Source organism: Coenobita brevimanus, chromosome 56, assembly GCF_032717465.1.
Source record: "Coenobita brevimanus isolate Jiangsu-jjx chromosome 56, ASM3271746v2, whole genome shotgun sequence".
Lineage (NCBI taxonomy): Eukaryota > Metazoa > Arthropoda > Malacostraca > Decapoda > Coenobitidae > Coenobita > Coenobita brevimanus.
This window is the reverse complement of record NC_137009.1, coordinates 40,927,290-40,942,392: the sequence shown is the minus strand read 5'-3', so window position 1 is coordinate 40,942,392 and position 15,103 is coordinate 40,927,290. Positions and strand designations below refer to the sequence as shown.

Here is a 15,103-nt window from a genome sequence, read left to right as displayed (position 1 = left end):
GTCTTTATAGTGTAATAAAGTTTTACATTTCTTAAACTTGAAGAATATATGACTACGATTTTGTCACTGCTTTTCACATTCGGTCTCTTAACTGTCATTGTATAGGATAGACTCAGTTGTATATCATAGACTTAATGCACAGTATAGCCTGATCGGTCTGGTTGAGCAGACCCATCAACCACAAATAAACAACTATTGTGGAACCATTGTAAAGGTGCATTGCAGTACATACACTGTGTAGGGGTCCAGCACTCCCTTGTGGTAGACAACTCTTCACCAGGGCTGGACCAGAGTTGTGCCCAAGGTGAGCCACAGGGAAATATGAGGTGGTTTGGTTCACAGGTGGATGCTGTAGTTGCCCCACCCAGGGTGCACAGCAGCACATGTAGGCTCTTTGTCAGTGCCTTAGCTGATGAGTAAAAGCAGTTAGTGCAGTTCATCTGATGAATAAAACTGAGCCCCATAAGAAGCTTTTCCGACGCCAACCTCTCCTCTGACTAGAAACCACAGAAACACACTTCCCAGTTTACAAGTGTAATAATGTTTATCTGACCACTATGGAATTAGACGTATGATGAGAGATATTTCATAGGCAAACTGTTCTTTTCTGAGGTGCATGGCTATGGTGTTAGTTTATAGGTGGGTTAATTTGTGTGTAAAACAGTTATCATCATCCCAACCCAAATTCCTGCCGAAAAGATGGGGTGAGGTAGAATTCGCAAATAGAGAAGGAGAAGGCACAAAACCAGACTGACAAGTGCAGTTAAAGCCAAAATGAACTTGAGCTGGCCAAGTTTTTCATAGAGCAAGTAAAGGATAATAGAACTTTGTCACAGTTTTCAGTTCATTGCATAAACTAGTACGTAACTATAGAAAGTGATACACATTTTCCATGTTTATAAATTAAATGTATATTTCATTTTCTCTGTGAATTTTGTATGAGTTTGTATCTTAAAAATTATTACATTTTCTAGCATCACTTATGTACCAATTTATATCTTCTTGTCGATCCTTAATATTTTGCGATACACTTTAAAAAGATATACAGTATTTGCACCTCATCCTCATTGCCTCCCTCCCTTCAACTCACACACCACCACCACCATTTATAAACCTTTCCACTGCATCCTTCCACCCCACCCTCATTCTCCACTTCCCACTCTCCCCCAGCATTCACAGTATAAATTAAACTGATGCACATTGCTTTACAATCTTGGCTTTGTGCGGTGCATCTGCAGAGAGGTCATTCTCAGGATGTGCTGAGCAATTAACCACCTAAGTGTAAATTCCTTGTTGTATAAACCATGCTAACTGTGGAGCTGACTTTAATAATTCTACTTCTTTCTACTCTCTCTACTTTTACTTTTTTCTTTTCTTTTCTTGTACAAATTGCCTCTCGTTCACCACTCAGTGAGGTATGTCTGCTGAGAAGCCATAATCAAGATATGCAAAATAGTTACTCTGCTGAAATGTGCCATCCATTTCTTCAGCTTTTTTTGGCTCTAGGAATTCTTCATTTCCAGTATGCATGGAGTAAATAATGAATCACGTAGGGATGGGGTGATACTTTTCATGGCATTTTTAGCGACACCCACCTTAACACAGCTAACTTGCTTTCTTCATTCATGGTGTCCTAATCATTCTTGCATAATATGGGTAATACACTTTTCCTCTACCCCATGTATGCATTCTTTGACATACCGTGCTCAGTGAGGTACATCCGCTGAGAAGCCATATTCAGGATGGGCTGAGTAGTTAACCACCTGAAGTTTACCATCCTTGTCGTAAAAGCCGTAGCGACCGTGTACCTGACCATTGGCGTCACGCTCTTCATAACGGAACTGTCGGTTGTACCTGCGGGGGAGGAATACGGTACATTAATTCCTTACTTAACGCTGTAGATGCGTTACCATCAACTGCTGTGTTGATTGAAAATTGTGTCAAAAGGATTACGAATGAGTTGAGGAAGCTGGGATTTGAGTGTATTAGTTCTGTGATGAGAAGTGGTAGATTGAGATTGTTTGGGCATGGAAAGGATGGAAGATGACAGCTGGGTGCGTAGGGTGAGATGTGTGAACGATGGGGTGGAGTTGCGACAGGTAGACCAATAGAACGAGGTCATAAAGTGTGACATGAGGGTTAAGGGACTGAGTAGAGGCTGCTAGAAATTGAACAGTATGGAGAGATGCCATTAGGTAACTGAGGCTGGTGCTTGCAAGTATGTTGGAACCTTTGTAAACAAATGAATGGAAAAATAACGAGCATTTCATCAAGTGTATCCCAGTAAATCCAAAATCAAAGTTATAAACGTCTGGGCTAGTAACCACAACATGCCTTCTCTGAATAAGTGTTAGGAGGTACAAAAAATTGCCAGAAACTATAGCTTGAGGGGGAGAAGGGTGGGGATACAGCGTTCCCTCCATAATTGTACTCCAGGATAGCTGATTTATGCCCTAACAAAATAACACTGGAATAAATACTGAATGTACTTTACAGAAGTGTGCCCGGGTAACCACAATGTGCTTTACCAGACTTACTTTGAATAGAAAGTTTTTTATGAAGAGAGGGGGTGATGCCATATGTTTGCCATCCAGGAGATCTGATGCTTGTCATAATAAAACACCAGTTTACTGGCTTCTACTGGATTTAGTGTCTGAAACTGTTGATGGAGAAGACAGTGGTCACAGAGATCATAAATTTGAAGTTTTAGCAGAATTTATCGCTTGTACATTGTTCCCTTCTGCTATTAGGCAAATTGGGCTCATAGAGAACTTGACCCTGTTTCTCCAACTACACAACCTTCTGAGAGTTTTCCCTCATCTTGTAAAGAGGTCGCCTGAGAAATGCCCAAAAGATGGTGCTAGTGTAACACCCAGAGGGTTATTGTATGTGAGGCTTGAGTGAGTATGTGCCTTCAAAACTGATTTTTATTTTATGAACACTGAAGCTTTGCAAAAGCAACAGCATTTGGGTGTACTGAATCAACATCACTTTCGTGGATTATCTCTGTATCAAAGAAAGATCACCCAAACCTGCCGTATGTGCAGCTTCTGCCACCCGGGCATAACCAAGTTGCCACAAATGGGGGAACCAAGATGGGGCCAACCCCTATTCTAGGATGCCCACTCCCACACTATGCACACATTGAACAATTCGAAATTTCAAATGGGGGCAAGGGTTTGTCAGGGCAGACCTGGGTCCTCCCGGCTCCCCTCCTCCATGGCCACATTACAGCACGTGCCACTTGCGTATTGCCAAACTTGGATACCAAGTGCAGTAATCCTAATATCCCAGAGCTTTTACTTAAAGTAGGTTGATGACCAGTCTGCTGCCTAAAGATTTTCCAATGTGGGAGCGTCTCTTGGAGCGGGCATGTGCATCAGACACATGCAAAATATTATTGATAATTAGGTGCTTCAGTCTCATTGGTTTTTCAAAGCCCTTTATTGGAACCTTGTGCAATCTTTCAAGTAGTTTTCCCTCAGAATTCCGAGTAGACCAACACTGATCTCCCTCCCAGCATCCCAATGCCAGACGATTTATTCATCTTGAGAAAGGCCTCTCCTCCAAGGGGATAAACAAGGCTAAACCTAACCCTTCGATTTCGAAAAGTCCTAAACTGAATGGGGTTGTCGCGAGCGTGTAAGATTTAAAACAGACAGCCGAGTTCATGGGGTTATAAAAAGATTAACTTGGCATAATGTAACCTGTATGTTGTTCGCAGAGTGGGAAACTTGAAAATTACACAGTTAGAAAGTGGGCAGTTAATACGAGGGTCTCGCGGTGGCGGCAGATGACCACCATATTGGACGATGTGAAAGTTTTACGGCCAGATTTAACATAAGAGATATTTGGTTAATAGTGATGTACAGACCAAACAGATAATACTTTAACTAGATCATGTAGGGGGTAGGTTTGTGGTGAAGGCAGGAGACCGCCGGGGTGAAAGCTATGGTCAGATTTAACATTACACCTCATTTGTACTGATCTGACGATGCTCCCCCCCCCTCTCCTTCAGTCTAGTTGATGGCCAAGCGTAGTCAGAGTGGAGGGGTGATTTGACTAGTAACCAAGGAAATGCATTACTTAATTTCTGGCAACTACGACTTATTAAAGATTCGGGAGTGGGCCAGTTCCGTTAGATGAAAACACTCCTACCATAACATTGCTAATGATAAAGTCAGGATGCAGACAGTAAGGTAATACTTTCCCATGCTCATACGTAACTAAAGAGCCAACACTGACCATCGCTCAGACTTTCCCGTCAAAACCGCGAGACGCCAGATGGTCAGAGGGAAAGTTTAAAGCGAGAATTAAAGACGGAATTAGAGAAAGTAAGAGAGGCAGAGGTGGTTCACGCAATGAATATTGGGAATGTTGTGATGATTGTGATGCTGGAAGGCATCTCGAAATGGTTGGGTTATGTGGTGAGAATACAGTGAGAGATTGACGAGGAGAGTATAATGTGAGTGAGACTGAGTCAGGAGTAATTTACCTTTCTTTCCGTTTTTTCTTATGTCTCGTAATAATTGTGTTCACGGAATGGGTTTAAGAGCAGATGGAGGAGTTGGTGTGCTGGTAACTCTCTCTCTCTCTCTCTCTCTCTCTCTCTCTCTCTCTTTCTAATGTCAGACTCCTTGATCCCCTAATGGGTGGCCATAAGCAAATCGCCTTCATGTCGCCCTGTCCTCTGCCATTTGGCTGCCTTTCCTCCAGCTTACACTCCCCTCTCATGTACCTCTCTAGTCTGTACCCCATCCCCCCATCTCATTCTCGGTCTCCCTCTCCCGCTTCACCTCACGCACACTCTTCTAGTCAGTTTCCATTCTCCACGTGGCCAAAGCTCCCCCTCCCTCCAACTCACACGCCTCTCATATACTTCACTCCATCCCTCCATCACATCCTTGGTCTCCCTTCCCCCCTCTCCCCATCCACATCACTCACATACACTCTTCCAGTTAGTCTCTCATTCTCCATGTTCTCTACGTGGCCAAAGCTTTCCTCCCTCAAATCACCCCCTCCTCTCTCATGTAGCCTACCTCTGCACTCCATCCCATTCTGCCTTCCACTCCCCCTCCACCTCACATCCACATCTGGTCAGTCTTATTCTCCATGCTTTCCACATGGCCATAACATACCTAACGTACCACAGAATAGTAATCTTTTAAGAAGACTTTCCTATTGGCGAGTATGAAATAGAATTTAGCCTGAAGTACTGTCGGGAAAATACCCCTGAGCCCAGTGGATATAAGGCTGAGGTTGCCCTTCCTGTACAGTCCCCCCTCCGTTGATAGGGGGATGGGAGGAAGCTAAGGGATGTTAGGATAACCGCGGTAGCTCCCTGGCCTGGTCCTATCAGTGCCACCGCGTGAGGGCGATCCTCTGCAGCGCCTCCTGCAGGTGTAAGGCAGTGAAAGTAACCCTGGTGGTGAAACTAAGCCACTCCGTCAACAGGTTCCCGCCACACCACGCGTCCCGGCCGCTTTCAACTCCACAGTTACGGCGCGTTGACCACACTACATGTTTAGCGTAGTTGTGATGATAGGTTTATAGACAGACGCCTTAATCTAGTAAGGGGTGGCCACAAACAAATCGCCGCCATGGCGCCCTAACCCTTGCCATTTCGTTGCCCTCCACCCAACTTACATCCATCTCATATACGAGTACCTCTACTCCATCCCTTCATTTCGTCCTCGGCCTCCCCCTTCACCTCACTCACACACTCCTAGTTAGTCTCTCACTGTCCATTCACTCCACATGGCCGAATCACCTCAGTTTCTCCTAACTTTGTCACATCTACATCCACACTACAACGCTCCTTTACTTCCTCGTTGTGGTGTGGATGTGGTACACACACACACACACACACACACACACACACACACACACACACACACACACACACACACACACACACACACCTACTCACCCCTTGCCCGTGTCGTATCCAAATCGGTAGGAGTGCGGTCCCTGCTGGCCGTGGATCTGGAAGGCCAAGCGACCATCTGTTTTGCCGTGTTCAACAGCCGCTGCGTCCACCACGAACTGTACCGAGAAAAGGCCTTGATTTACATTGGTTAGTGCTGTAGACGCGCCTTCTCTCTCTCTCTCTCTCTCTCTCTCTCTCTCTCTCTCTCTCTCTCACACACACACACACACACACACACACACACGACATTCAGAAGCCCAATATCTTAGTCTGACACTAAGTTTAAGGATTAAGAAGTCGAGAGGATATTCATGGCAGAAATCTTGACTCACTGGCCTTCTTCATCTGTCTTTCCCTCTCAGCCTTTAATCTTGCCTCGTCCTCACCTTTAATCATCGCTCGTCCTCACCTCTTTCCCTGCAGCATCGAAGTGTGCGTCGTGTCCGCCGTGCAGTGCTTGCCGCTTTTCCTTTATGCCGCCATCTTGCTGCTCCTCGCTAACCAACGCCTTGGCACTCTCCTTCTTGGCCGCATCTTGGTCGTAAGTTGGTCGCTTCTTGGTCGCCGGACGGTCCTGATATTGCGGTCGTTTTGGCGGCTCCTGGGAAGAAATATAAAGGATCTGAATCCATTTAGCGAGAGACGACTCTGCTGGGGAAGTGTTTTAGCAAGAGATTAACTCTAGAATGTGTTGTTAATCAGGAAGTGATACGGAAAAGATGGCGAGGTGTAGTATTGCCTTCGTCTGCCACCGAACTACAAGGAATAAGCAGCAAAAAGACGAGAATCTCTTCCTAGTCAAAGAAAATAAACTGTACTTTGGTTATGAATGGTTTGGACTCCGTACGAGTGAAGGCAGAACTATAAACAAGGGATTTTATGCATAATATCAGCTCAGTATGGTCGTGTGTAATATGGTACCTGGTGTTGTGGTATGGTTGTGTGTATGGATGCGTATGGTACCTGGATTTGTGGTCGCTTGGGGGTTTCCTCGTATTTGGGTCGAACTGGGGCTTCTTCATAAACCGGGTGGATTGGGGGATTGTTGTACTGGAGCTGTTCATTGTACGCTTCTGTGTCGTCGTAGGCCAGTTGCTCTTCGTACTGGGGTGATTCCTGGAAATGGGGGTACTCTTCATACTGGGGACTGTCCTCATAATGCAAGCCTTCTTGGTACTGGGGATCCTCTTCGTACTGGGGGCCATCCCGGTAGAAGGCATCATCCTGGTACTGTGCATCATCGTATTGGACTGGTAGCTGACGAACCTCTTCGTCATATACAATCAGATCATCATATTCTGGCCTGCCTTGGAACTGGGGGCGTGGCTGGTACCTGGGCCTTTCCTCATAAGCTGGGTATTCGTCAGGATAGGGGGCCCTGGGGCGAGATGGCACTCTGCTTTGTTTAGGATACTGAGGCCGATCTTTAGACAGTGGTGGTCGCTCCTCCTGGCTGGGTTGTCTGTACCCTGGCCTGCCCCTGTACGCTGCCAAGCCAGGTCTGTAAGCCAGCGGCTCTGGCTTATGTATGGACTTAAGTTGTTGCCGATATTGTGGTCTGATTTGCTGAAGAGGGCGATAATGACGGCTTTGAATTGCTGCTGCACTGGTCATCTCGTAATCTGATGATCTGACAGCCCTTGGTGACTGTTTGGCGGATGCAAAGAAGCCGGGACCATCCGAACGGTCTGTGGCAGGTGTCTGTGTGCGTGGGATGTCAACAAAATCATAATAATCGTAGACCGAGGGTGAGAATGGTGTCACACAGCCCACCAACATGGCTGCCGTAACCTGGAGAGAGAGAGTGCCAGGTTTAAGGATATTGAAGAAGACGGTGATTTTTTTTTTTTTTTTTTTAAGTATCTTTTTGCCTTCTTCAGTAATTATGTTTTGATAATATATAGAACACACACACACACACACACACACACACACACACACACACACACACACACACACACTGCCAGGAAAGTACTTTTTTGGAAACCCTGCCAGCATGACTCCCCTTTTAATGTAGGCACGCAACACCCACCTGGCAGTAAACTTTGAGGTATACAGCCAGTCAGCTCGTAGTACAAGCATACTTAGTCTTGCTGCCAGCCCACGACCTTCAGTATGTACAATGCAATGACGTCCAGACATCTCGAAGCAAAGGGGTCTTGATTTTGGCTTGTTTGACCTTACTTGAGACGTTTTTGAGGGGACTTAGGCCTGTGATCGCACCGTATGACCTTGTGAGGTATTGCAAGTCACCTCCATCACATACCTTTTTATCATAACCCTGCAATATCACCCTCCACTATATATTCATCCATTTATCCTGGTTTAACTATAATTCTGAGTGCTTCCATGCCGCCCTCCTGTTCATACTCCTCATCATACTATGGGTCATCTATCATTTACTGGTCTAGTGGGTTAATATGCAGTATAGGTTCTAATCCTTCCGAGGGTAGGGCTTCCCTCACCACAATAAAGCGGTATAGCCGGAGTAATATAACAGACCCTGCCTTGTAAATAGCCAAAGGTCCTCTTGGAGTCCTTCATTGCACGCCAGGATGCTGGAGAGGGACATCTTCAATGGTGACAGCGATATTATAGGGCGGCTGCACGTCCGTTACTTATGTTCCTGTCTCCTGAAAGGAGGATGGTAGACTGCAGGAGAAGGGCTTCTTCAGCCTGCAGTCGACTGGGCTCACAGTTCAGATAATCTTGGGACCACAACAACAAACACACCTCCATGGCAAACCACACTCCATTATTCTTGTGGTATTTTTTACATAATTTACAGTCGAAATCACTCCAGCACCTGCAAGATAATTCCTTCCACCAACCAACGCTGTCCACACAAACACAAGTCACATACCAGTATAAGGAGCGCCATGGTAACGCCTCCGTGGTTGCCGTGTTAATGAGCTTCACCAACACCCGCGCCCCTTATATAAGTTCTGGTGCACCTGCCTCTACCACTCACGGGGCGCGGAGGGAGGTGTCACAGGCCTTCGAGAAATTGATTTATTTTCGATTTCTTCAAGGCGTTGCGCTGATCGCAGCTCAAAAGCCCATTATCTTTACCCAGTTTCTATTTTTTCGCACCTGTGTCGTGGCCATTAACGTCGGTCCTGTTTGTGCAAGGTGCTTATCATGTACGGTGGTTCGCAGTTGAAGGATTATTAGTGTTATGTTTGTTAATGCTTTCGTTTATGTCTTTATCCCTGGACCCTTAAGTTATTCTATCTATCTGTAGTCAGTCGCCTTAATCCCGTAAGGGGTGGCCGCAAATAAATCGTCTCCATGTTGCCCTGTCCCCTGCCATTTAGCTGCCCCCCCCCCAACTCACATTCCCTTCTCTCATGTACCTCTCCACTCCATCCCACCATCTCGTCAGAAAAGACCATAAACAAGGTATATTGGGTTTGTTTTTACCCGTGATCCCTAATCCCTTTCAGAATTTCATGCATATATGACTTAGTATTTAACTTGTGAGAGTAGGAGTAGCCCAGTCCCCTCAGATGAAAACAAGACAAAGATGGATGGATAGAAAGTTACTGGGTTTTAACTGGAACTTGATCCAACGACGTCTTAAGCCTTGATGACGAAGGTGAAGGCAGTTTACCCCACCGATGTTGATGGGGATTTGTGACACCTGAGACTAGAGCATTATTATTATTATTATTATTATTATTGTAGTAGTAGCAGTATTTTTTTTTCTGGCTTGTCCTTCTCGCCGCTGCATCGTGGCTCACGACTTCCCTTTCCAGGGTTAAAAGATTTTAGTTTCATCCTGTTGCAGAAGCCGCCTTGTATCGTGCCAACAGAAATTACACACACACACACACACACACACACACACACACACACACACACACACACATACACACACACGCACACACACACAGGTACATGGGCACCGTGATACCTCTTCCTTAGTGATTTGTTTTCCGTTGGTCGTGTTTGCCCCCTTACAATGTATTTACACAAAATACGTCAGCATTAAAGCCATATAAACAACATAGAGGACAATATAGCAGTAGCATACGCTGTCATGGCCAATACGACCCTTAGTGACATAAAGTAGGCGGTTTAGCTGTAATATAAACCCCTTCCCTTTCATACTGGCGTTTTATTTGTTTTCTTTTTTAATGCAAAGAAGAAGGAACCAAAGGCCAGGAACCCGCACGGCTGTTCCCTCCATTTATGTCAGATTTTCAGTTAATAGGAAGTGATTGTCATTGAACGCTTTGTGGCTGTTTAGTATGTATGGATTTATTTCCCTTACAAATGTGATGAAATGGCGGGGGACAGGGTGACATGGAGGCGATTTATTTGTGGCCACCCCTTACGGGATTAAGGCGTCTGGCAATAGATAGACAGACAAATGTGACGAGTAGACGCGTGCACAGTTTCAGCACCAGGTCGTGAGTGCCTGAATCTAATGTACTCTATGAGGCAGGAATGAGTCTCCTTGGTTACTAGTCAAATCAGCCTTCCAATCTCACTACATTGACCTTCATCTGAGGGAAAGGGGTGAGGGATTTTTGTAGGGGTAGAGTAAATGCACTTTGTCGCTAGGGAGAGAGAGAGAGAGAGAGAGAGAGCATCCTATGAGTGTAGCAGATAAAGAAAGGAGAGAGTAGTGAAAACTGAGATAACTCATTGGATGCTGTATAGGCCAACACTGTCTCACTTTCACTCACCTGATTAGAGAGAGAGAGAGGAAAGAGAGATGTCCAAGAAGTTCATTTTTCATAAGCAAGAGAAGAATTAGAGATTGACTAAAAGAGTGACATTAGTGAGGTTCAGGGAGAGGTGAGGAGACCAAGGATGGAGAGAAGTATGAGAGAAGGCGGTGTGCACTGGAGGGAGGGTAGGCAAATGGCAGGGGACGGGGCGACATGGAGGCGAGTTGTTTGTGGCCGCCCCTTACGGGATTAAGGCGTCCGACAATAGACAGATAAATAGATAGATAGAAGATTCCAGCCGTCTAGGGTATGATATGTACTGTTTCTTCTGCCAGTGGAAAACACGTCACTTGGGACCAGACTCAAACCTGGAATTTTTTGGACACTGGCTCCTCTCTCTCTCTCTCTCAGCATCGGCGGTAGCGTTTATAAAAATGGCTGGGTTTAGAAATTTGTGCGCCACTGGTCTTCTCGGCAACATCTGGCGGGAAATTAATGGCTCACTTCGGTGATTAGTTTGTGCTCGGCCACTATGGACTTGTTTTTACTTTCTACTAATTGTTTGTGGAGTTTTTCTTGGTAATTTATATCTATTTGTCTATCTGTATATCTATCTATCCATCTATCTGTTTTGTGTCAGCATATTTATTGTATTTATTCATTTATTGTGGGAAAATACTTGCTTACTTCGACCTTGTTTCTTTCGTAGGGCCATTCATTATCTTTTTATGATATTCTGTCATGGATGAGGCGTTGGGATTGTTGTGCCTACATTTCTAGTTATAGGTATTTATTTAGTTATATATTTATCAATTTATTTGCTCTATTTATTGTGGAAAACATTGCTCATGGGAGTTTGCTGTTTCCCCAATAATTTCCACTTGCCTTTTTATCGTTTATTAAGGGAGTTTTGGTGGTTGTGATGGCGTATTTATTCTGTTGATTTATTTATTTATTTATTTATCTTGACTTGAGGCTGTTGGCTTGTCTCTTGCTACTGATATTGTTTTGTTTTGCAGGATGTGTGAGTGTGGGTGTGGGTGGGGGGTGGGTGGATGGGTGTGTGGGTGTAAGAGAGAGAGAACTAGCTCACTGGATGCTGTAGGGTCCAACACTCTCTCACTTTCACCCACACATACACACCTGCCCCACACACCTGACTCTCTCTCTCTCTCTCTCACACACACACACACACACACACACACACACACACACACACACACACACACACACACACACACACACACACACACACACACACACACACACACACACACACACACACACACACACACACACACACACACACACACGTTACAAACACCACCACTTCATGCACCCTATTCACCTCACCGGGTTGTTAGTTTTCGATACAAGCCCAGGCTCAGACGTGAACCCAGTGCACCGAAACTGGTCTCTTCAACTGGTCGCTCCCGGAGATCTTTTGTTGAGCCTATGTTGAAGGGATTAACGATTGTGCTAGCCTCCTTACCTGCCTATAGTGTGTTTACTGTGACCTGGCAACGATCCCTGGCCTCCTACTGCTTCGTTGATGGCAGGTGTAGTGGTATCGCAGAGGTGACTTGGTTAGGTGACATCCATCCCCTGCCATTCCGCTGCCCTCACTCCAACTCACACCCCCTCCTTCATGTATCACCACCATATCCCTCCACTCATCCTCGGTCTCCTCCTCCCCTACTCCACCTCACTCATATACACTCTCCTAGTCAGTCCCTCATTCTCCAAATAGTCAGCCATCTCATCCTCGGTCCCCCCCTCCCCCACACGCCTCACTCAAGTCCCTCATTCTCCAAACAGCCAACCATCTCATCCCTCTATCCCATACCCGGTCTCCCTCTCCCCCACCCCACCTTAGTATATATACACTTCTAGTTAGTCTCTAATTCTCCATTATTATATACCCGCCAGACAGCCAAACATACTCCAACACTACCGTCTGTTCGTGATATAATCGAATCCCTCACATTTTATTCTCCTAGTCAGTCTCTCATTCATCTCCATCTGAGGAGCCGAGTAGTGTAATGGCGAGTGTGCGTCACCAGTGTAAACAAACTTCACTTTCGGCCTAAGCAAACACCGCATCTGAAGTGTGTGTGTGTGTGTGTGTGTGTGTGTGTGTGTGTGTGTGTGTACCCGGGTGACCACAGGCGGAGAGAGTTACAGGATTCTCTCTCTCTCTCTCTCTCTCTCTCCTACCTTATAATGCTCTGAAAATTGTGACAGCATGTAGGCTTTGTCGTTCAGGTTCCAAGCAATAATGAAGAGGGAGAGAGAGAGAGAGAGAGAGAGAGAGAGAGAGAGAGAGAGAGAGAGAGAGAGAGAGAGAGAGAGAGAGATTCCTGGATAAGGGAATAGACAAATCCGGCTGTTATCATTACAATCAAAAAGCATAAGTGGATGTGGAGATGTGACGTCCTTGGTAGAACAGATAGCAAATGGGCAACCAGGGTAACTGAGTGGCAGCCTAGAGTTGGAGTGAGAGGAAGAGGCAGATAGAAGAGAAGAGGGGAAAAGACAGGCATATGATGGGAAGACGAGATTCGAAGATTTGCCGGGAGTGGATGGAATAGACAGCCAATAGATCAGAGTAGAGAAAGATAGGAGAAGTTACTGACAGCCATAATGACGTTCTCGAGGGGAAGGGGTTAACGCATACCTTCTTTCGTAACAATTTCTTCCGTAAAACAAAAGACTGTGGATTTTCCCAAGAGAAAGCCCATTTGTTTACATGTGACGTCACAACCGGGTCAGCCAATCACGCTCGTCCTTTCAATTTCGAGCCAAAATCGATTTCAGAGTCACGTTCACCCTAGCAATGGTGTTTCAGGATTTCGTAAGCGTTAAGTGCTGCTGGAATAGTGGAGAGAGAGAGAGAGAGAGAATGAAGAAAGTTGGTTTAAGAAAGCAAAAGAAAGTATAAAGAATGGCTTTTTCCTCTTCTTATTCCTCTTCTCTGTTCCTCCTCCTCCTCCCAGTCATTATCAACAACAATAACATCATCATCGTCATCTTTGACATCATCATCATCATCATCATCATCATCATCATCATCATGCCTCCTTATCTCGTCATTCTCTCTTTTTCTTTTCTCACCTCCTCCTCCTCCTCCTCCTCCTCTGCGCTCACACCTTCATAACTTTCTCCAGTGTTGAGTCAGTACCTCACCCACACCCTCTCAGCCCCACACCCACCCACCCAGTGGCCTGAGATATCCTATACCGCATTAGTGTCCAAGTAGTGGCATGCGAGGGTATATAGGGTGAATAGGACAGCCTTAGTGCCAAAAGATATGTAATATCTTAATATCCAAGTGGTGACATATAAAGGTATCTGGTGAAAGTGGGTAATTTTATTATTAAGCAGTATGTGTTAACATTAATTGGAGATGTTTGTCCACAGTACCACGTCAGTCTGTCTCTGTCTCTGTCCGTCTTCCTGTCTGTCTGTCAGTTATTACATGTATGTGTTAGTTTACGTTGGACCTGTTGGAGTGGAAGCAGGTTAGTTCATCAGGGAAAATCAAAACAGGTCGCTTATCCCCCAGTACCAGGGAGACGACTGGCCTGGAGGCGTGTTTGGTTCGGGATGCAGCGAGGAGAAAGTGTTGCCCTTGGTCTTTCGAAAGTCGCCCTGGCTTCACTGGCGGCGAAAAAACTTAACATTTAGAAATTAACTTATCCTTAAGGGTGTGGGCGTGGAGGGGGTCTAGGTGTGGATGTGGAAGGGGTGATGGTGTGGGTGTGGAGAGTGTAGATGTGTGGGTGTGGAGGGGGTGATGGTGTGGGTGTGGAGAGTGTAGATGTGTGGGTGTGGAGGGGGTGATGGTGTGGGTGTGGAGAGTGTAGATGTGTGGGTGTGGAGGGGGTGATGGTGTGGGTGTGGAGGGGTGTAGGTGTGCGTGTGGAGAGAGTGTAGATGTGTGGGTGTGGAGGGGGTGATGGCGTGTGTATGGGTAAGGGTGTGGATGTGGGGGGTGAGGGTGTGGGTGCACCTGTATATCTGTAGCTGTACTCTTGTCTGTCTTTCTGTCTCAATCTATCTATGTCTGTCTGTCTGTCTATATATCTGTCCATCTATCTAAGTCCAAGCACTCCTTCAGAATCTTTTTTTCCACAATATCCCTTACCCTATCTGCCTGTCTCTGTCTCTGATTTGTCTACCAGCCTTCCTTTCTGTCACGTATAATGAATGTATAAGTAAGTATCTGGGTTGTAGGTGGTGGCGACCATCATCCACTCACTTGATGTAGTGCTGCCTACATCTTCCTTCACATTTATCGTTCCTTTTCTGTCTGGCCTCCTCTCTTCCTACTTCTTCCATTTTTCCTGTCACGTTTTGTTACTCTTCTTTCCTTTTCAGATGGCTTTACATTTAGTGACAAGCCTAATGGTTTCCTGTAAGCCAGGAAACCATGTACAGTGCTGGGTGGTAACCATATAACCAACTCGTATGTTCCCTACACGTCAGTAAGTGG

The 15,103-nt window shown here is 45.7% G+C and overlaps 1 protein-coding gene across 1 annotated transcript; it reads right to left on the bottom strand.

Annotated features, from left to right (window-relative positions):
- Nucleotides 1-1,636: 1,636 nt before the first annotated feature.
- Nucleotides 1,637-7,715, bottom strand: LOC145401803 (uncharacterized). The gene is made up of 4 exons (XM_080273985.1): nt 6,893-7,715; nt 6,339-6,530; nt 5,930-6,045; nt 1,637-1,854 (listed from the first exon to the last, which is right to left on the bottom strand). Exons 1-4 carry the CDS (start codon nt 7,706-7,708, stop codon nt 1,707-1,709), a joined length of 1,272 nt encoding a protein of 423 aa, XP_080130111.1. The 5' UTR covers nt 7,709-7,715; the 3' UTR covers nt 1,637-1,706.
- Nucleotides 7,716-15,103: the final 7,388 nt, after the last annotated feature.